Here is a 23,895-nt window from a genome sequence, read left to right on the forward strand (position 1 = left end):
CAGAGAAGAATTCAAAGATTGTAAAAGTTCACCCAGGTAGAAAAGAAACTTCATCTTGAACAGGGGAGTTAAAGGATGGTAAGGTTCCCCTGGGTTTCAAAGTCCATTTGTGAAAAAGCTGCTGTGTAAGTATGTAAATTAGGCACAGACAAGGCTCCAGGAGGCTCCTTCCCGGAAGGTGTCAGATGTCAGGCAGGGTGTTGAACTGAAGTGACTATTCAGTTGGTCTAATAAAAGATATTGCCTTTACCTCAAGAGTTTTGTCTGTCCATGCTTTTTAGGCCAACATGGCTACAACCTATATCCCAGGATCCAAAGCCCTGAATTCAGCAATAGCTGCAGGGCCAGGGAATGACTAACCTGGCTCTTGGTGATAATATCAGCATCCCATGCCTGCTCAGCTTCATGTGGCCTGGTTGGAGGCTTAAACCAGTGGTCACCAACCAGTTGATCCCCCAGACTGAGATCGACTGTCAGGCGCTCTGCAATTGGGAGTGGCCAGGATGTAGTATGGGAGTGGCAGGACACAGGAGATGCAGGATGCATGTGGCTGGGCTAATCCATGCCCCCTGCTGCTGGGTGAGTGGGGTCCTGGCCGGACTGGGCCAGGCCAAGGGAGGGTCAGAGCCCAGGTGGCTCATCCAGGCATGCAGTGGGGCTCCTCCCACTGCAAGCACCTGCCTCTATCCAGTTCCTTCCTTTACTGAGCTCACATGCCACAGGCAGCAGCTGCCTCTGTCACTTGTGGCTACTCCTGGGAATTTCTCACCACCCTCTTCCAGCTGTTTTCCACTATGCTGCATTGTCTTTTACTCCTCAGACCTGAAGAATGTCTTGTATTCAGAACCTTGTCTAACTCTGTCCCAACTATACAGTTGGTCCAATAAAACGTGTCACTCTAAGAAATCCTTGTCTTTCGCATAATTCCTGGACCATCGCAGCTACATCACTCTAACACTACAATCTGTGGTGAACATTCTTTGTGTTGACCACCCCTGCTTTATAGCATGCTCTAAGATATACTGAAGTGCTACATATTATTTGAAAAGTTGGGTATGATCAGGTACTAGGCTTATGTGCATACCACACACACACCTTTTTTTCTGAAAAAGTAGCCATCCAAAATTGGGTTGTGTATCTTAGGAAAGGAAGCTAATTTGAGAGCTGGAATGGAGGCAGGGGAATACTGGAATGGCAGCAAGGCCTATGCACAATACCACCCCAGCCAGGGCTCAACCTTCTGTCTGCACAGAGCAAGGACAGAATCCTGTCACCAGCATCAGTTCTCTTACTCCTGCCAGAGAGCTGACTGCTGTAAGTTTAACCCTCTTGCAGCCACTGCTAAATTGACTGTAGTTGTTAGTGAAGCAGCAAGGAGAAGGAGTGATGCTGGTGATGGGAGCCTGCCTCAGCCAGAGGGTTGAGCGCTGGCTGGACTGGTGTTGTGGCAGGGCTGACTGGAAAAATTGTGTTTTCGTAATTCTGCCTTTTCAAACAAGGTGTGCATCTTATTCAGGGATGCGACATGCAAATAAGCATGGCGATTAAAAGCCATGGCCCCAGTGCAGGAAGACTTGCATGCATGGGCTTGATGGATCTAGCTACATTCTTAAAATGGCATCATTTCAGAGAACGTCAGAAAGGGCCACTAGATCATCTAGAGTGGCCTTGCACAAATCACAGTAGATTGAGTTTCATCCAAAAAAAATGGATTATGGAGTTTCAAATAAATAGAATAAGATGAGGGCAAAGATGTTTGCTAGACCAAATATTTGATTCTTCAGACAGCTACAATATGCGCCACGGGCCACAACAACATTCCACTAACATTTAAGATCCCTGCAATGGCAAAGGAATTTAGTAGGCAAGCAATGCCCAGATGATCCTAGTAGGCAGTCAACATCTACTGCAGAGGTAACTCTCCTATCCCCTCTAATTTGTCCTGTTAGTTCTAGCCCCAAATCTGGGGATCAGTATATCCCTGAGAATCTGATCAAGATGTACCATGACACTGTCTCCAGCCATGCCAATCTCAATGCTGCAGAGGAAGACAAAAGAAAAACAAATCTCTAAAAAGCAAAATATGCAGTGGGAGAAACAAGTTCCTTCCCATCTCCTATAGGAGATCAACTAAAGGCCTGAAGAATGTGATGTCATCATAATAAATGTCTCAATGCACAACTACAAATGTTATGATCAGATTGAAGGCCCTGTAAACCATTCAGTTCTCACTGGGGCTCAGGGAAACTACAACTACAACATCAAAGAAAGGGGATGAACAAAGGGAATCAGGGCCTTGTTATACCTTACACTGTGAGCTGCACAAATGCTGATCAGTGTTAGTGCTAGCTTGAGTTTGGAACAGTCACACTTCAGGCCAGCAGAGGCCTGGAGGACTGAAAGGAACAGACAGATCCAGCAGCCACAACCAAGCGGCGGGGAGGGTTTGCAGTGAACAGGGATTTCAGGTGCTGGAGGGGTGGGGGGCAGTGGACCCAATTTTGGCCAGCAGGGGAAATGCAGTGGATGAAGTATAGAGTACCTATACATCAGTGCAACACAAGCTGGGCAGCATGGATCAGAGATTGCAGCAAAACCCCCAGGTTTTTCTTTTTTTTTTTTCCCCCCAATTTTATTTAAAAATACATTTCTTCCCCTTCCCCAGCTGTTTTTGTTTCTCTCTCTGCCCTCCCTATTCCTTTTAAGTAGTTATAAGTAGTCATATATAAGCTAAGCTAAGTTCTTACTGTCCATTATTGTAACAAGCCCCTTTTTATATTGTAAACAGTGTTCTGTTATGTTTGTATTAATTTTTACTGTTTTATATTGATATTGTATGATTTTGGCCTGTTTCTGTAAATTAGCCAAAGTAGTGTCAAGTCTCCATCTTGTCTTGTCAAGTCTCCATTCTGTGCCTCCTGCCCAGACATACTCTATTGTAATTGTATTGCAACTGTGATTCATACCTACCCCTCCCATGTAAATTGGTTCTTAGATGAAAGAGAGAATGAGAGTGCTTGAGACATAATGGGAGCAGAGCTAAAAATAGCTCCTACTGAACTGAGTGATCAGACTATCAGCTTAATGACTGGACCATCAACTTAATAACCCTACCGGCCTTGCATTGACTGTCCCTGAAACCACAGACCTCCTCCAAGGAGCAGACACAAAACCCAATATTTGAAAGAAAGATCCCCCAAGAAACTAGCAACATGGTAACGAAGAACAGAATAGAAACCAGCAACTCTACAGTTGTATCCCACTGGACAGTGAGGACACCTGTAACTGCACGACCTCATCTGAGCAGGACTGGCCCTCTCCTGGGCATGTCCTTCCCATTGGAGTCATAGGTATCCCACCCTTATAAAAGGGGTGGTAGAATGTGACCTCCTTGGGATGCCCTCTCCATCTGAATTAGCACTACGCCATGCCACCTATCCACCCAGAGGCCCTGCCAACAACCCCCTCTGGACAATACCTTGCTGGAAAAGACCCCAACTGGCAATTGAGGCTCACCTATTAGCCTGAGACCCAATCTCATGTCTAACTCCCGTCCCTCTGTCCCTCTCTGGTCCCCCGCCTTGGCTCTCTGCCACCTTTGACCCCTGTCCCTGTATGTCCCAGCTTTAGGCCTGTCTCATAATGTATATGCAAGTGAGAAAAAAGCAAAAGGGTATTGTGGCAGGGCGCGACCTAAGGGTGCTGTGAACTCCCCTAGCGCCCCCCTAAACGTGCCAAATTGGTTTCAGTACACCCTCACTACCTCTCCTGCCATGTCTTTGATGTTGATATAGTAAAAGGGAGGCTACCATTCTACCCTCTTTAGCACGGTGCCCCGAGATGTCTCCGTCTGTGCCCTGCCTTTGCTGGCACTATGAACTATAGCCTCTGGGGCCACGTGTGGGTCCTACAATCACCCGTGCCCCCATGGGTCCTTGGGCTTGTCTCTCTCCATTGCCCGTGCCCTCACAGACACTCTCTGCCTCTCCCTGTGCTCACGCCCGTGCTTTCGCACAATCCCACAATCAAGGCTCAGGTGGCCGTAACCATGCCTGGCCCCCAGACCCCCTTCTTGGATCTTGCACCCCACTGGGGCTTCTCACCGAGGCTCAGGTGGCCATAGCCATGCCTGGCCCCTAGACCCACCTTCTGGGGTCTTACACCCCACTGGGGCTTCTCGCCTGCGCCCTCTCTGGCGCTGGGTCTCCATGCCACCATGGAGCCCCTATGAGGCCTCCTCCAGCCCCTATTAGCCTCACTTAGTCCTCTGGTCTTACACAACTAGAGAACAGAAAACTCACACTCCTGTGTTACAACATAAATTCCAAGCCAACTGGCTAACCATCATCCATATCCCTACCAGGGTTTCTTCCACCCAGTATCATCAAGCAGATGCTGCTCAGGCCATCAGGCTTCTCTGCTCTACTTAATCCAGCAGAGCTCCCTCTTCATCAACTGCCAGAGGGGAACTGAAGTCTCTGGCTTCAGCCTGGGTTACCTTTATATAGGTCAGGCCCTGCCCCCACTTCCAGTCAGATGGCCAAACAGCAGTTGCCCCAGCAACCAGCACCTGTACCTTTTTGTAGGCGCAGGGTGCTTCAGTGTCCTGCGACACACCTCCCCCCTTATGTTCAAGGCTCCCTAGGAGCAGGGCACAGAAGTGTCCTGCGACAGGCATCCTCACATTAATGAGGTTGGCCCCATTTTTTTATTTTTACAAAGGAAAAATGAAAAAAACTTGTCAGATATTTTTTCTAAAATGCTGTATTTTCATAAAATATTTTCAGCACCTTTTCATTTTGCCATTTGACAGGGAAATATTCAGTAGCACAAATTTGACAAGAAAAAAGTTCCTGTGTAGATGTATTAGTTAACTATAGTCTTCATTAATGGCTTAACCAGTTACGCAAAAGCCTATTCTTAAGTCTATTTTGTCGTGCTTTGCTAATGAATAAATAGAAAGAGATTTAGGGTATAGACAGGTGCATTGTTATCAAATAATGCCAATATAAGCTGTTATGATGTAACTGTTATGTCTGTATGCAGGAATAGCAATGCAAATGTATCAAAACCATTGCAGCTTTAGCCCTGTTCAGGGTTAAAGTTACATCAACAGGATCATTCAGGTGTAATAGTCATAACAGCACTTTCCTGAGTGGCAGCTTCCACCTATCTTTTAAAGCAGTTAAAAGACACATTTATGCATAGCTTTATTGTATGTATGTTCATTATAATCTGTTTTTTTAAAGTCTACTGAGCAATCATTTCATCCAAAACCTTTTTTTAGATACCTGAACAAAATGATGATTGTTATCCAGAAATGGTGGAGAGGTTATCAAGGGAGAAAACACTTCAGAAAGATGTTAAAGGTAGGAAATAATTTTTCAAATTATTGCTCCCCTTATGCTTTCCCCCCCCCCACCATTTATCCCTTTGCTGCCTACTCCCACATGGTGCCTGAACCCATGGCACCTTGCCCCCTGTCACTTGCTCCCCTGTGATACCTGCACCTTCCCACCAATTTCCCCCTGGTGCCTCTACTCCTTGATACCTGCCTCCCCCAACTTGCCCTCCTCCCATCAGCACCTCCTGACTCCAGCATCCCCCAGAACTTGCTCCCCCTGCTTCCTCCCCCTGTTACCTGCCTCAACCCTCTCCACACCCTCTGCTGCTTACCTTCCTGTGGCAACTCCAGCTCTGGCTGGGGCTCTGCTCTAAGCTAGGACAGGGAGCACAGAGAACTTGCTGCCTCTGGCCCCTGCCCTACCATGCAGCAGTGGTTGTAGGGGTGGCAGCTCCAGCCTCAGCCCTGGATTTGAGCTAGAGCTGCTGCCACTGCTGGCACCACAGCTGCATGGTCAGGTGGTGGTAGAAGCAGCAAATGCTCCATCCTCTGTGTCCCAGGCCAGAGCGGAGCCTCAGCTAGAGCTGTGATGAGAAGGTAAGCAGCAGCAGGGGCGTGGAAGGGTAGAGACAGCAGTGGGGAGAAGAGGCAGCAGTATGGGACAGGTGTCAGGGTAGCAGCGGCTGCAGCTCTGACTCCAACCCCATGCTTAGGGTCAGAGTTGGAATTGTAACCACTGCTACTGCCTCTGCCCGCAGCTTGTATTTGAATCTAAAACAAGGGGCCTTTCTCCCCATGTTGAATGGGGAAAAAAAATCACTTTGGATTGGAGTAAATATGATATGTATATGCTTAGCTTTACTACTGGGTTGCTACTCCTGGTAGCACATGAATAAGTGTTTGTAGAACTGGAACCTTAGGCTCCAAATCAGCAAGGTGCTCAGATCATTGCAGTATTCTACCTATGCTCTGTTAATTGCAGGATTGGGGTTCTTGGTTGGAGGTACTTTTTCCTTGAAGTCCTGTTAATTCTGGAAAATAAAATAAGCCAGTGTCTCTACATATCTGTTCTGTGTTTTAGTGGTTTAAATTTCTCATTTAATGAACCTTGAAATATTTGAGGTTTTGCCTTGAGGCACACAGCAGATCACAGCCAATCTAATTCCCTTGACGGACTTGAAGATAGCAGAAATGTATGATAGCGTGCTAGTTTAAATCTCTGTTAGAAGGCCTAGAAAATTAAGAGAAAAATACTTTGCCCTTAACATTCAGTGGTAAATTTTTAAATCAGTCATCTGCTTCACTGATTTACCAAGTTATGTTAATATTTTATATTACAATAGTTTTTAACTTGCTATTCATTTATTCTTTATTAACTTTACTGAAACTAAATTGTTTTCTTTCTGTAGAAAAATAAACATTTACAGGAAGAAAAGAAAGGATCGTATTTTACATACTGTATATCAGAGATTGTACATCTTAATAAACCTTGAATCATCCTTATGGGCCACACTTTTCAAGGTACCTTCAGATTACTCCAATCTGTGTAAGCTGAATGAATACACTTCATTTGGGTTCCACTCTAACATGTAGCTATGACCCAAATCTAAATCACCTAAGGAGCCTCCAGTTACTGCTTCCACTTACTTTGTTACTGCAGTGAAAGGATTGGGATCCAAATCAACAGGTTAGGACAGCAGCAATGGTGCCCTTTTTTTGTCTAGTAGCCTAGCAGTAAGAACACTTGCTCTAGACCAGTGGTTCCCAACCTTTTTTTGCCATGACCTCCTGCTGGGAGCAGAGTGCAGCGGCAGCCCAGGCGGTGGGGGAGGGGAAGGAGGAGGACAGGGGACCTCCCGACATACCACATGACTTGTCCTTGTATGCGGTGCCGCCGGCCTTTCCCCCACAACACTCATTTGGGTCGTGATCCAAGATTGGGAACCACTGCCCTAGACTTCGCTGCCTAATGACTCTCCACGAAGTGAAAATGAAAAAGAAAGAATGCGACTCTGTGAGATGGCAGAGAAAATACTGGGAGGAAAGAACACTCAGTTCTGGTCTCTGCTGCCAGGACTGTATATGCTTTTTACCTTGGATAGTGATCAGTTAATAACTCCCAGAAATTCTACCACACAGTTGAATTAGTGTCAAACTTCAAATGCGCTCTCTCTCAAACAGTATAATCACCTTACTGCGATACTATGGATATGCTAATTAGCTGCATTGCTTCTTTTTTGGGTGGCAGCACACAAAGACCTACCTTGGGTAATTCTTTGCAGTGTTGCCTTTTGCTGGAATAGTTTCACATTAAAGTTGCATAGACTACTTTGTAGCTGTTAAGGTGCACCAAAGGATCAGAAAAGTTGAAACCAGTGGCTCTGAATTTTGGGGGAGTAATACATAACAAATAAAGATGGAGAGCTATAAGTAAACCACCACTCCACATTTTTAAAACACAGTAAAATGTGATTTACCATTCCAGATTAGAGCATACGTCTGTCCTGTTTCTGACAGTAGCTAATAACCAATACTTTATAAGAAAACAAGAGCTCCACATAAGGATTGTCAGTTGTACAGTGGTGAGCTTGGGCGCATCTTTCTTAAACCTGCTAAATTGTGCTTACACCTCTTTTACCAAGGACAGTTTTCAAAATTTGGTTGTATAGTTTATCAGTTAGCTCTGCAATCAAATACAAAAAATGCTTGTTTCTGCTTGTGGAGATAGGTTTCCTCATTCGTTGCTCCTCAGACCTTTATGTCCTTGGATTCCCTGTGTAGTAACGTATCACACAACCTTTACTAAACCACTGGCCTGGCTCCACTAACAATATTGGAAAAAAAAATCTTAGTAATTAAGGACAATAGGACAATATTTAAGTTAAAATTATAGAAAAAAAGTGTGTTAAACTCCTTCAACAATTGTCTGAATGACTTAATGTTAGTTAAATACAATGATACATTTGACAGGATAGGTTTTTTTAGACAAAAATTGGTAATTTCAAAATTTGTCTGATGATAATGACTAGACTGGTATCTGTTGCCAGCAAACAAGGTAAAGCATATGCACAAAATACCCATAATTACTTGATAATAAATCATTTTAATGATTATATGCAAAATTGTGAAATGTAAGTAGCACTGATGCGGAAAATAGCAAAGGCTCAGGCTCATCAGATCTGCTGTCCATATGTGCATCACTACTAGTATTTCAGTTGTTACTATTCATGTGTCTCCCACATCAAACTGCCCAAATCCAGTAAATAAAGTTAACTAATTAGATTAATAAATCTATGTGGTCTGTCTGCAAGCAAGTATTGATTCTTACTGTATTTAAAATATAGATATGTTAGGAAAATATAAGTTTTTCAGGAATGTTAAGGTCATGGTAAAGGTCAGACTTACTATATTTGGGCTCACACTTGTTATCATGCAGGTACTGGGGCCTCAAAATCTCATCACCTGCAGGAAGGGTATTAGCAGTAATATGATTATTATCAATATCACTAGCATTAGTACTGTTATTGTTATTACAATAAGTCAGCATAGAACACTTGTCCCAGTGCAAAAAATGCCCTCTAAGACAAAAGAAATGTTAAGATTTCAGGACAGTATAATTAGGATTCAGCACTACATATGGTGAATATATTTGTTACTAACTTTAACGAGAACTGTGACTTCTTTTATTTGGATACTTTTTTGAACAGCATATCTCAGCACTGTTTTAAGGATAAATTCAAGAACCCTTATTAGTGGTGACTATCAATAAGTCTTCTTGATAGTGCCTATCAGTAAGTCTTCTTGAGTAAGTGCTACTCAATGGGTTAAAGGGCAATACATGGTCCATCAGGCAGCAGTAGATTTATACTATTTTCCAGTAGTCTCACTGGATGTATCTACATGTGCAGCTATGGTGCTATTGTTACTGTGCCATCATTTAGTACTCCCTTCTGGAAGTACTAAAAGATGGTGCAGTAGCAGCCCATACTGTGCTATGCACACCACACACAGTTATTTTTAGGCACTACATCACCATAGCGATATGCTATAACAAGGGAGTGCATCACTATGGCAATGTAGCTATGGCATCACGGTTTTTGCCTGTGGACACTGTGTCAGCGCATTGCTATAGCAATGTAGTGTCATGCGTAGATGCACCCACTGAGAGGCCTCAAGATGAGACAAATGACCTGTGTACCAGCTAATCATTTCCCAGTTGTACATGGAAACTTGAGGGATTTTTGGACAAAACAGTGAGAATAAAATTTATAAAACTATACAGCAAAAGTTATGGTAACCGGAACCTTACAAGCCGGCTTGTAAGGGCTTGTAAGGGAAAAGTGAAACTGGAAGTGTCCACTGTGGCACTTCTGGTTTTGTGGAACCCACATGGCCTCGGGGAAAGCAGCCTGCGCTGCCAAACCCCCGTGGCCCATGGTCATAGCAGGCTGCGCGGGTCCCCCCTCTCTGTCCCTTGGGGCCCGCGGGAGTGGCGGCAATGTGGCAGGAGGGGCAGAAACTATGAAACTATCCCAAATGCAGCGAGACAGGTGGTGGCCTGAACAGGCAAAGACACCTGTTCAGGCTGCTCAGTTATCTGGCATATTTTGTTATCTGGAACCCTCCATTCCCCATGGGTGCCAGATAAAAAAGCTTTTACTGTAGTTTGTTATCCTTTATACATTGAAGGATTAAAAATAATGTTTGAAGTGGTATATTTTGGATTGATTCTGCCAGCACTGAGCAAAGAACCCACTGGGTATTCAAATTGTTGTTAATGAAATTTTTGTGGGAGGGATTTTAGTGTGATTCACTGCGCAACTTGGGCTGCTGGCCTTCTGCCTATATTTTCTCTGCATTTGTGCTGCCACCACTGACTCTGGCCTGGAACTTCCACCACCATTGGCTGTTATAGATCCATATGTGGTCATTGCCTTGTGGAATGTGCTGGACCAGTGTTATGAACTCATAAGTGAAATTAAGCAGAGAAGCTGACATTGGTGGGCCCTGATGGCATCTGGGACTATTTCCACTGATGCTAAGAGTGAAAGAGCAGTACTTGTCGGGGAGAAGCTGATGCATGGGTTCACTGCCAAACCATGGTTGGTCCATGGCTACATCCATGGCAGGAGCTGCCTCCCTGAAGGTGTTTGTCCACAGGTTAGCAAACTGTGGTTAGATAGGTGTCAGAATGGCTCCTCACTGTGAAGAAGTGTTTCTGGGCTAGGGAGATGAGTAGTGACTGGTGGAAGTTGATCATCATGGCTACCTCGATAATGAGCAGTGGCACATGGAAGTTGCATGCAGTATGTCTCCAGATGGTGACATGGTGACAGCAACCACTAGACCCTGCAGCCTGAACAATCTTCTAGTGGTTGCTGTCACCATGTCATTTCAGTGTAGGCTTTAACTGCAGTTCTGCATGGGGATGGGAGAAAGAAGGAAGAAGCTACAGGGTCAACCAGCCAGCATGCCATTCGAGTTCCACTGAGAGTACTCCAGCTCCTCACCCATCACCCCCTATTGCTCGTCCTCTCTGTAACAAACCATAACAGTGGGCTGCCACTTACCACTGCCAGAAGCAGGATACCATTGTCAGCTTTGTCTTCTGAGGCATAGGCTGCCTCATGAGAGTGCTGTCAGGGATGCTGAAGATGGTGGGAGGACAGGGAGTTCCAGGCTCTTGTTGTCTGAACCTGGGTCCATTTCAGAGTCTGCATAGCTTGAATGGATAGCCAGTTAGTCCATGCAGATCAGCAGGATGGCTTGGGAATCCACAATGTGGCTCATCGCCCAGCTTGCTGTGCTGGCCTGGAAGGGCTATGTTCAGCCGCCTGTATTTGACCTGTCGAAGGGCTATCTTTGACCACGGTTGCATCGGAGTCCTTATCGCTCTCCTGGGTGGCATGTCAGCTGTGTTCACTGCATATTTAGAAACAACATGTTGTTGACTGTGAAAATGAAGAACAGTTCCTCTTATTGAGTACATGAGACCCTGTGTGCACCTGAAATGCAGTTACCATCTGTGTCTTTGCAATAAGCTGCCTGAACGTGGACCATCGCTCACAATCATGTTTCCAGGCCACTATTTACTTTGGGAATCCATTCATAGATCACCTTGTTTCAGTGACTTTAGTGGAACCACCCCACTGGTCCTCAATCTCGCCCTAGATGGCAGTGAGAACTATTACCTCCTCCCTGGTCCAGTTGCTGCCATGTATGATGCTTCAGGCTGTCTGAGAAGCCATGAAGGCGGGAGTATAAATGTGTATCTGATGACTTCACTGGGTCTGATGACTTCCTCAGCAGCTGGATGGTTGGGTGGGTGGAGGTGCCCAGCGATTGGTGATATTTGAAATTGATTCAGTGGATACAGGTTGTGATGCTGATTTGGGGTCAGTGATGAGCATGGGAAATGTCTGGGAAGTTGCTATGTGTAAGAGCAGTCATCTGGGTCGATCACCTCTGGGCAGTAGAGTTCTGTGATCAGGGCAAGAGTGACAGCACAGAGTCTAGTGGACCTGGCACGGCAGGGCAGAGTGGGGTCAGGCGGGTAAGTTCCTTGCCTCTGCAAGCCCTACGCTGCCCTGGTGAGGTGCCCCTGCCCGCCCAGCAGCAGCAAGGGGCACAACCCTGTTCTGTTGCCCCTGCTGCTGCTGGGTGGGCAGGAGGTGCCTCACCAGGGTGGTGTGGGGCTTGCAGAGGCAAGGAGCTTCCCCACCCCAGTCCACTCTGCCATGCCACACAGGAGTGCATGCAGCAGCTGGGAACCAGCTCCACCTCCCCCCACTCCACAGACAACCTGCCCACAGCTCCACCTTGCTTCCCGCCCAGGCCCTACTCCTGTGTATTTTGGCCCCAGGACCCAAGCCCCATGCACCACCTGGATTGGGCAGCCCCAGCCCTGCCCAACTCCCTCCCTCCCTATGGGGGCCTTAATTCCCGCCCCAGCGGCCAGACTTACCTGTGGGAGCTGTTGTCCCCTGCCTGATCACCCTCCTCCCACTCCCCCCAGCCCCTTGCAGGCTGGAACTCTGCTAGCCTGCAGAGAGCTCTTTGCAAAAGTGGAAAATCCATGTGTTTCTCTGTTAAAATGAAACATCTGCATTTTTCTTGTTCAAAGGCAAAATCTGCGTTTTTTTTCCATTTTTCAGTAGGAAATGGAAAACCCGGATCCCTGGCGATAACACAGAATGAACTGTTAGCACCTCTTATCCCTTTTTTTAGGGTTTGTCCTGTGACAAGGAACAGCAATATCTGAACATTTGCACTTTTTCCTGTCCTGGGAAAAAAAAAATTCTTAAGAGACAAAGGTGATATTTGTTTGTAGCCTTAAGTGCCCTCAGCCTATCAAGAGAAGTACCAAAAAGGTGTTGCAAACTATCCTGGCTCAGTTTAACCAGCCATAAAAAGAACCTTGGTTTCCAAGCATGATTACTTGCCCTTAAAAATCTAATTCATAAACTGGTTGTCCCACATTGCTTTTGTATTTCATTCAAGTTAAGAAAAGTTGAGTGTTGTAAAGCAATACTGAATTTATTTAACCCAACAGATTCAGAATATTCTTAGGCCAGGACACATTATTTCACTGTTGTGTTATCTAGTTAATGCCACTCAGAAAAGACTTATGGAGTAAAGAGTTAAGCTAGAGGACACAAATTGTTCTAATGCACAAGTCTGGGGTTGAGTTTGCTGCTTGAAATACTTGTACATAGAAAATAAAACTTTTTTTCAATCTAATATACAAGAATCCCTGAATTTTGCTTCTGTATAAAATATTACCCTTTGCTATTGTTTCTGTTTATATTATTAGTGAAGCAGTATAATATTAAAATAAGCATTTAAAATGCACCTCAATTAAACTGCAGGAATTATGCCTTGCTTAATGTAATGAAGAAAGAGAATTTAAAATGAAGTAGCATCATTGTGTTCATTTGTAAATAACATATTGCAGCCAACTGTTTCTTAATTGCCCAGACTGTTGATAAATAATCCAGTCCTGCTGCTCTCCACAGACAATTTGCTTTGGATCAGACTAGGCAATTCAAATAACACTAATTACAGTGAAGCCCTTTTATAGTGAATTCCTCTGCCACGGGGGAAAAAAAATCACTATATCAGGGGAAAGCACTTTTGCCTTTGATTTGTGTCTAAAACATGAGAAAAACATAAAAGCTGCATGTTGTGCTAAATAAAGGACATACACTTGTATTTAAAGTACTTATATTTTACTTTTTATGATACAACTGTGAATTATGTTCATTTTGCATTTGTAATTAGAGGGCGGAACAGATGTGAAAGCTTGGTTTAAAGTGATGTATCCATTAAAATAACCTATGCTGCCAAGTGATTGTTCAGTATAACAGGGGATTCGTTCATGAGGAGAAGAATTCTACTTTATTGGAAGGAAACCAGAACTTCAGAAAATGTTTTCTATATCAGGGGATTCACTGTAACATGGTATCATTGTATTTATGATTTTATGATGTTAAAATGAATATTAAATGAAACAAAATTCCCAAGGATTACTCAGGAGGCGGTTAAGTACATAACATTTAGTACAGATGGTTGGAAGGCACAATTTTGCTCCATCACCGCATCCGTATCCTTGAACGATTTCGACTGAAGACAGCATTTCTTTGAATTTTTCATTAAACCAGACGTCTTGAAATATGAATTCCTTTTATGTTTCTGTGAGTTTTGGCTAAAAGAACCCCAGTGAATAAATCATACAATACTACGTGTCACCAGCACTTGTGAATATTTCTGCTTTGTTATTCTACTCTCAGTAGAGCACCATTGATTATCAAACTCAGCGGAGAGCATTTTATGATCATATATCTCCATTAGCTCCTAGTTTGACTACCATAGATTTTTCTGGTTAAGCCTGCATTATGTATTAGGAAGCCTATCTCTTCAATACAAAGTTTGATTTTATTCTCTCTAAGCCTAGAACTCTTATTATGTATTATGTATAAAGATTCTTATCTTTTATATGTAAAAATAGGAGCACTGTCTTTGTGTAACTGAAATATATGCCATCTCTTTTTTTCTTGATTCACAGACAGCATATTTTATTATGAAGATGAATTTCTACAATGAAATGGCTGTCAGGGTAAATATTTCTTCACTTGTTAAACAAATGAAAAGTCAATTGTGCTCCGAATTTGCTTTTAATAAAATGAGCAAACCAGAATAATATAAACTTGATTGATATGCTGGTGGTACCAGAAGGAAATAGTATATAGTTAAAAATTAAAGTTACTCTAAGTAATCTGGGTTCTGTTTGAAAATTATAAACATTTTGTGTATAAATTCTTGTCTGTTTTAAATATGTAATGTGCTTGAACCTATATGGTAATTTAAAAAAATATCTGAAATGTATATATATGTGTGCCTGCGTGAATACACGTCCATATCCTTGCAATCCTGGTAAAACACATGTTCTTATGATGTCATCAACTGTTATAGGGGAGTAAAAAGATGTATGTTAAGGCATGGCATGACTCCGTAATTTGTTTACTGTACTGCTGTGGAGGCAGTCACCCAGTTAGTACAGCAAGTACAAATTAATTGACTAAACACATTGTCACAACTGTGCTGACCTCATTGATGATATCATCCGTGATTCTTTAAACAGAGAAGAATGGAAACATCCTTGCACTTTAATAAAAATACAAATAAGGTTTATCAAAGGGAAAACTGCAAAAATCCACTATATATATTAGACTTATGTTTAGCATAGTGCAACCGTGCATTCTTGGGCTATTGGAAACTGCATGTAAACAACCATGTAACTTTTAAGTATGGAATTTGTTCTTCAACTGAAGTCCTCATTACCCTCGTATCATTCTGTGGGACCTCATAACACAGAGGGACCTCCCACATCATTCTGTGGGACCTCATTGTATAATGGGACCTCATTCTGGTTATTTTATATGAAAGGACTGAAGCAGTACAAAAGGTCCTAAAAATCCCCATGTCTGTATGGAAAAGACTTCTCTGATTTAAGAACTATGGAAGACAGTGTAAAGTTGCTTCTTGAGGATGCTCTCACAAGCTTCAGCACTGAAATTATCTTCAGGGAAGGATTGCAACATGCAGTGCTCTAGTGATTCTTTTGCTTCGCCCAGAGCACCTGCGACTGACCCCAGGACAATTTTACTTCCACTAGGGATTCTTGAGATCCCAGAGCAGGTCAGGAGTGGGAGCACAAAGGTTGACTTGAACACTCTTAGTTCCCACTTCCCTAGTTTTGTGCTTCTTTTTTCAAGGAACAGAACCTTACTTTCTGCAGCCACCTTACATATTTAGTGGAAATCCTGTTCATTGCCAGTAGGCTCTAATTGCCCTACAATACATTTTTGTTTTAGTTTATTGCTTTTTTAAAAGCACGTGAAAATAGGCTAAATATTCTACTATTATGAAATTGAATTCAGTAAGAAAGCACAAGTCAGCTCAGATATTGGTCAGATGTATCTTTCAGAAAGAGTTTCAGAATTTCATAAACAGCTGCATACCCAAGTCTGCATACCCAAGTCTAATACCAAGTCTAATTCCAAGATATAATAATTAGGGACCTATCAAATTCATAATTGCATGATTTTTTGCAGAAACCATGATTTCATGTGGGCTCTGTGAAAAACAGTGGGCTCCATGATTTTGGTGGGCTCACTGCAAAAACCCCCTAAAACATGGAGGGGGAATGGGACGGGGTGGGGCTGCTTGCAGTAGGAGGCACAGAGGCTGCAGACCTCCTGCTGTAAGGAGTCCTGCCGTGCCCCCTGCTGCTGCCCCTCCCCTCTCTCCCCTGTGCTCCACAACTGCAGGTATTGTCTGGTTGCTGGTATGCTTGTTTTATTTTTGAATTGGAAGAGTCTGTGGTTTTTCCTATGCTTCTGGATTTTGGAAGTTGCCACATGGGTCCAGGAATGATTTTTTTCCCTCCCTTCTGTTGCTGTAGAGGTCAAGTTTGTTTGTTTTTTTATGGGGGGGGGGGTTCCCTCCTCAGAAACATTGGGTGTTGGATGCAGCCAAGGTTGGAATTTTGACTGGGGTGCGCCAGTGCTTTCACTGGAACTCAAATCCAGAGGTTCCCTCTTAGAGTGCCTTGCTTTTCTGCTCAGTGTCAGACCAATAACCATATTTGGGATTAGGAAGGATTTTTCCCCCATGATCAGAGATTAGATTGGTACAGATTGGGTGCATCTACATGAAACGTTTATTAAAGAGTAAAACTAATTAGTGCTTCAGTAAATATCTCGGTGTTTATATGAGCAGGGCTATGAGGCTGGAGTAAACTAATAAACTCTGCAGAAGGGTAGTACTTGTAAATGTAAGTACCATCCTGCTGCAGAGTTTTTTATTACACAGCAGCACATGCGTAGATGCTGATACGGCTGGCTGGGGCATGAGTCAGTGCGGGGGCCTCCTGCAAGCTAGCCCTGGACTGGAGCACCCTTGGCCCTAGCCAGCCCCTCTACAGCATGTTGAGCTGGATCCAATGATCTTGTGAGGTCCCTTCCAAGTCTAAGGTCTATGAAATCTATGAAAATGCAGCCTGTTAAGTTTGTGCTAGTGTAAAATTATTGAAGTCATTGTAGAAAACTGAAGTATAATAGTTGTCAGTCAGCCCTGTAATGTGAAAACACATTATATTGTCAGCGTTAGGAAGTTATTTTTAAATTAAATTTAGCTTAAAACTTAAGTGTTACTAGTGGATTAAATGTCTTCTGTATAACTAATGATTTACATCATAACACCATCAGACTCTTTAGTTCAATTTTGCAATGATTGCTTAAGACCTAACACTAATATTAGGAATAAGATTCAGAGCTAAGGTATGTTCATATCAGAAGTCATTCTACGTCTTGCTCTCCTTGGATTATGTTTGGCCCTAACCATTACTGTCAATCTCATCTTCATAAAAATTGAAACACAAAAAATCTTTAAAAATAGAGGCTTATTATCTGGAATTTATTTTCTAGGAATCAGTTTTATTTTATTTTATTTTTTAATATTGGATTGTGATATGTTATTCTCTTTATTTTTGGAAGATTTAAAGTTGCTATGAATTTTCAACAACAAAAGTAACCCCAAAAAAGAAAATCTTTCTATGAGCAGATGGCTTTTGATATATCAAGGTTTTGCCATTTGTTTTAGTGCTTAAAATAAACATTATTTATAAGACCACTTACATTTTGATGTTACTTAATGAGGAATATGCATCATTGATTTGACTAGCTTAAGAGGTCATTTAGAACTTGCCCGTTAACAAGCTGTAATCTGCTGAGCACACAATGACTTTGTTTAAAATTATCTGTTCTGTGCTGATCAATGACAATAATTGTTTTGTACCAATCACTGTTGAAACTTGCTAATTACTTTGAAGGGCATACACACTCATCTTTTTTTAGAAGTGTTAAACCATTCACCTTGAAATTAAAAAGGAATAGAGTTATAAAATATGGTATTCTTTTGGAAAAGCAACAATTTTCAGCAACTTCTATATGGCATATTTGTGCATCACCAGAATCTTTGTGTAAGACCTTCTCCTAAGACTTCATATTATATAGATTCAAGCTTATCAGTCATGCAGATTCTGACCTACTGAATAAGGAAAACAGAATCTCAGCATTTAAAAAAAAAAGAGATCTATTTTTGTTGTTATTGTTAGATTGGTGTAAATCCACAATACATCCATCAAAATGTAGGAAGTTACTCTGAATTTATGGAGAATTGGAACTGAGAACAGAAGAGGATATCTGAAGGTTCATTTGAGCCTAACTGCCCATTGAGCTAGTCTGGTTAAGGGAGTAATATGGCCAGCATCGTATCTAGCCACCTCTGACTCTTCAGCCTGACTGACCATGTACCCTTACAGCCAAGTCACCTAGGACCAGCTTTTGGCATGAGTTTAGATCAGGACTTGAATTGATGCCTCAGAGCCATAACAAGAAACCTTAACTACTCTGCCCCTGTGCCTTTCCATGGAACGTGATAGTTTGGGTGAAATCCCGGCCTCGTTGGAAACAGTTAGAGTTTTGCAATGTTTGCATGAGATCATAATCTTGCATTAGAGTAGAACTACAGGGAAGCCAATTGCTCCTGCTTTAGTAGCAATACTAAGGCCAAAAATGAACAAAGCTAAAATCCTTATTCATTTGCCTAATCCCAGATCTCTGCAGACAAGCTTATCCTTCACTTATATTCCAGCCCTTTTTCTTCATCTTGCACCTTTGTGCAGAAGGAAATGGGAGTGCAAAGGAAGTGATGGGCAGAGTTCTGTTTCCGTTTGCATGCCTAAATGGCAATTTCCCAGCTGTATAAGTGGCATTTTTAGCATTTATGCACAATGTGTGATTCTATTACCTGTGCACTGTGGATGTATAAGCATCCCCATGGCAACAGAGCTTGCTCAGTATGTTGTGCTCTAACCAGGCAGGTATGTGGCTACATACCTGGCCAGGAAGAGGCAGACTCTCTCACGTTTTAACCTGGTGGTTAAGGAACAAACACCTTAAGTAACAGATCAAGGTTCTAGACTCGCCTCACCCAGATAATATTTGAAACTCTGGGCGCGTCCACACAAGACATGTTACTGTGCATGAATGCAGTTTACTGTGCAGTATGCATATGCATCTACATGTGCATGCTCTTACTGTGTAGTAAAAGCACTTAATCCCATTTGCAAGTAGCAAATTTAAGCAGGATTAGTTAATGCACAGTAGTGCGTGTGTAGATGTGACCCAGGAGCAAATTTGTTCCCAGGTCTGCCTAGGCACCAGGGGCCAACCTAAGGCAAGACCCAGGGCTGCAGACTAGGAGCCTCTCCTGCTCCAGGGCTGGACTGCCTCTATAGCAGACCCTGTCTGCAGGGTATAAAGGCCTGCAGACACTTTGAGCCTGGGGCACACACCACAGGCACCCAGAGGATAGTGTAGGCCCTGTGTGTCTTCTTGGACAGGCCACAGCTGGGCTGTGCTTGCCTGCCTGGACGCCAGCACTGCTGCCTAGCACTGCACTACCACATGGTTGCCGGGGCAGTGCCATTGAGGCCAGCTGGGTGCTGCAGGCTGCTGCATCCCCAAGCCAGGCCTGTCAGCACCTTAGGGCCACCTACAGGCACCTTCTGGGCAGCAGAACCAGTGCCACCTACCTGCAGCATGCCCCCAGTAGCCTGCCTTGTGCCTGCATGTGCTGCAGGACATTGCCTCTGTCATGCAGCTGCTGATTCTGTGCCATACCACTGCACTGGGTGCTGTTGGCAACTGCCTAGGGCTGGCAACACTGGGACAGCTGCACAGGGGCCCAGAAAGCCAAGGTGGGACCCGCTGTGGCTTCGTCCTCCCTGTCCAGGCCTGAGGCCACACATCCACACACCCATGCCCTCCACCCGGGGTCCCAACTGGAGCCACGAGGATACTGGCCACCTCATGGCACTCTGGGGCAAGGCAGAGGGTCACCCACAAGGCAGCAGGAACTGAGGATTTCTGGCACCCCATCTTTGCCTTTCACTGGGGAAACACAGGTGTGGCATTTCCTGAGGACTGCCCCGCCACAAGCAACCCCGCCCCCAGCAGGGTGTAGGTTTAGGTTATACCCCAGGACCAGGAACTTCCTTCATCCCCATAGTTCCTACCCTGAACCTCCAAGCTATTCTAGGAACAGCAGATCTCCAGCTGGGTGATATTGTTCCTGTAGCAACTGGAAGCTTGGCTCTTGTGGCCTAGCCTTATACCCAGGCTTCCAGCCTCTCCCCCAATCAGGCAGCCTTCTGCCTAACTTCACCACCTGATTGGGTCTGCTCCTACCTGCAGGCTGCTTGCTGCCTGCTCCTACCCTTTGAAGTGGCAAGCACAACCTGTGCTCTGCCACAAGTGGGTTGGAGGTGCTGGAGCAGGTCCCGGAAGTCAGCCCAGGTCATGCAGTCCAGCCACTGCTCATCATCCCAGATGTGCTGGATGACATGCAACCACCAATCCTGGCTGGCGTGGGGGGCCCAGAGGCAGAGGAGCTGGAGGCCCAGGAGGGTGATGGCAGCCCCATTGGTGCCATTGTGGAACCCCTTGTCAGTGTCTATCATGGCAGCAAAGGTACAGTGGTGGCAGCAGCTCTGGGACAGTGTGCTGTGGACAGGCAGGCGGTCACTGGGTGTATGGGAGCCAGGTGGGGTGAAACGGCCATGGGCCAGGTGGCAGTTAGTGTGGAGGGACAGCAGGGTAATCACTACAGCCAGCAGGAGCCCACAGCAGGGGTCATTGTTGCCAGGGTCAGAGGCTGGAGCAGCCATAGTGTGGGGAGGCAGAGTGGCTGAGGAGAAATCTGCCACATGCTGTCCCTGCATTTGGCATGCTGCTCCTGGGCAAGGAAGAATCTGATCAGAGAGCAGCATGGCTGGCTTTTAAAGTGGGATCCCTGGTGCTGGCAGCTGCAGCCAAAGCCTAGAGCTCCCCCCAGTGGCCACAGGGGACCATTGCAGGGCTGCAGGGAACTGGGTGCAAATCAACTCCCTAATCTCCGCATGTGTAGATGTCTGACCAAAACCCCTTATTCCGGCTTAGTTGACACCAGAGTAAATCTAGGCCAGAGTGAATGTATGTCTGGATGCTCCCAGTCTCTCTAATTTCCCAGCACAGTGCTTTAATCACCAATCACAGGTTGGATGCTGCTCATTCCCTTCTCCAGCACTCTTTTTGAGGATGAAGTCACTGCACTTCAAATTTAATATTCAGTGGAGAAGATGGATGGAGAGCAGTGAGGCCAAGGCAAGAGCTACAGACCTGCTCCCTTCCTAAGCAACCATTTCATTGAGCTACACACGTTGTAGTTTGTTCTCTCCTGGCCCCCCCACCCAGGGGACCAGTTTCAAAAAGAGGGCTGGAGAGGAGATTGGGTGATACCTGAACTGTGGCTTGTTGGTTAGAGCACTCTGTTGGAAGTCAGAAATTCAGATTCAAACTCCTTCTGGGCAAAAAGGGCCTAGAAGCTGGGTCTCCTCTTTCCCAGAAAATTCCCCTAACCGCTTAGCTATTGGATCTAAAACACAAAAGTGTTTTTCTTCTCCTCTTCCTCTGTCATCTGATACCTGCTAATTGTGGGTTTTTGCCAGGTGGAATTTTGGCACTTACACCCAGCATGTACATGTACATAGTTGTGTAGCCTAGTACACATACTGATGATCTGTGAGGATGCTTATGCATCCACACTGCATGGGTAATTGAATCACAAACTGTGTAAGTGCCAAAAATACCATTTATGTGGCTGGAAAACTGCCATTTAGGCATATAAAGTGAAATAGAATTCTGCCCAATATTTACTACCACGTAGTGCAAAAGACTATGCCTAATGCTTAACCTTACTTGTTCCCATGTATAGCTACCCATATCAGTATTATTTATTACTTATAGTGCAGCAGTGACTAGACATCTAAGCCTTTTGTAGAAGATGTTGTACATATTGTACAGGCATGCAGAAACAGATAGTCAGTATCCCAGAGAGTTTACAAAGTTGTAATCAGACAAGATCACACAAGTATGCGAAGCAGAAAATAGAAATCACAGGATGAGAGAATATAAAGTAACAGTAAAACACTAATGTTTTAATTAATAAATATAGTACAACAGATTTGCATTCCTTGTGGCACAACCCTCAACGATTGTAGAATTAAGGCCAAGGACTGTGCTACATGTGCTTCTCATTCTCATTACATTAATGGAGAGGCAAGTTTGGGTGTATGCTTGATATCACTTTTACAAGCACCGTAACTTTGAGAAACATAAGAGGCATTTCATGAGTATTGCCAAACTTTTTCAGTATTGCGTAAAATATACTGGAGTAAAAATTTTTTTTTTCTAGATTCAGAAAAGATGGCGAGGCTATTACATCCGAAAATATATCCATAATTATTATAAACTGAAGAAATACCTGGAAGCCGTTTCTTTGAATAATGAGATTGTCAGGTAAAGATAAAAATACCAGGTGGTAAAACTTTAATTTCCTCTTCTCCTATTTCTAAAAACTTTATAGTACTAATTAAATTCTTTCTTTGGGTAAAGGACCCCCTCCATTACCTAATGTAATCATTATTCCCTTCTGTCCCCAAGCCTGAGCATGTTGTGCCAAATTCTGTTCTCAGTTACACTGGTTTATATCCAGTTAATTCCTATGAATTTACTGGAGTTGGTCTGGATTTACCCCAGTGTAATGTGCAAAATGTATTTAGAGCACTTAAGTTATCTTGGATGTAAGTTTCACAGAAATATATTATTTGGGGATGATTTCAGTGTGGGGAGAGGGAAGACAGGATTTTTTAAAACATTTTCATTAAAAATGGTTATTGACAGTAAACATTTCATAGGATTATGTATATATTTTGTATATTTTGATTTCATAGGTCATTTTCCTTGGCTGTGATGGTGCCCAGGTTGTTATGGGGGCTCCTCATTGTAATAATGTTATAAAATAATAACACTTCCACCCAAATTAATCCTTGAAAACTTCTACTTCATCACTGGCCTGTAAAAATGAGATTTTGTTTTTTTCTTCATCAACAACAAAAGAAGGAAGATTTCTGTCACTGAAGGCTACCAAAATAAGAGGAAAGAGAATATGAGATATCAAAGTGATATTATGTTAATGGGTCTTGTTAAAAAAAAGAAAGAAAATAAAAAAAAAAATTTATAAAGCGATTTAAACATATTTGGTAGCCTTCAGTGACAGAAATCTTTATTCTTTTGTTGTTAATGAAGTGGTTTAGACACAGCCCAGCTGAACTAAAAGATTATTTTTACATATTATCTAGTTAACTTAAACAAACCTGCAGTGTTCTTCTGTAAGAGTAGTTCTGTACTCTTTTTGATTTTCTGAGATAATATATTAACTCTTTGTATATAACCAGCATATATTGTTAGAAATAACCAATCATACAAACCAAATTTGAAAACAATTCTAATGTAGAATTTGTCACCTCTATCAACTCTACATGCTGCCACCTCCTACCCTGAACTACACAAAAATAATCCCAAACATGCTTGTTCTTTTATGGGCGGTCAGGTCAGGAAAACTATTGACTAAATCATTCTCTAAGATCTGTTTTTGGTCTTTATGGCTATCTGAAGTAAATCTTTTATAATAGGCTGAACTGCTATCATGCAGCCTTGCTTCCTTATTCAAAGTACAGTATCTCCATTTTTTCCCTTTGGTACCTGAATCTGACCCTGACCAAGAATGACAGACCAACCTCTAGATTTGTGATATATACAAATAGAAGAAGATAATGAAAATTGGCATTTCTACTGTACTGAACAAACATGAATTTATGGCACTTTTGATTTCCTTTTTTCCCACTGTTTTTTCTTTGTCCAATACACTTAAATTATTGCTGAATACTTAGTTGTTTTATTTTCTAATGTTTTGTTACTTTTATCCAATTCCTTAATGGCTATTTGAGATAACTGAAATTAATACAATGTTCACATAGTTAAAATCTGTATTGTGTTGTGTGTATACTATTTTGTTTAGATTTTAAGTTGCAGTGTAAAGGAGAGGAA

The 23,895-nt window shown here is 43.3% G+C and overlaps 1 protein-coding gene across 1 annotated transcript in view; it reads left to right on the forward strand.

Annotated features, from left to right (window-relative positions):
* SPATA17 (spermatogenesis associated 17) overlaps positions 1-23,895 on the forward strand; it is a 153,334-nt gene that overhangs the window by 4,458 nt on the left and 124,981 nt on the right. The window contains exons 3-5 of the mRNA XM_019549483.1: positions 5,288-5,369; positions 14,409-14,459; positions 22,202-22,305. Of these exons, the coding sequence (XP_019405028.1) occupies positions 5,288-5,369; positions 14,409-14,459; positions 22,202-22,305 (237 nt within the window). The remainder of the gene's footprint in view (positions 1-5,287; positions 5,370-14,408; positions 14,460-22,201; positions 22,306-23,895) is intronic.

This window comes from Crocodylus porosus, unplaced genomic scaffold (genome assembly GCF_001723895.1).
Source record: "Crocodylus porosus isolate Cpor-Errol unplaced genomic scaffold, CroPor_comp1, whole genome shotgun sequence".
Lineage (NCBI taxonomy): Eukaryota > Metazoa > Chordata > Crocodylia > Crocodylidae > Crocodylus > Crocodylus porosus.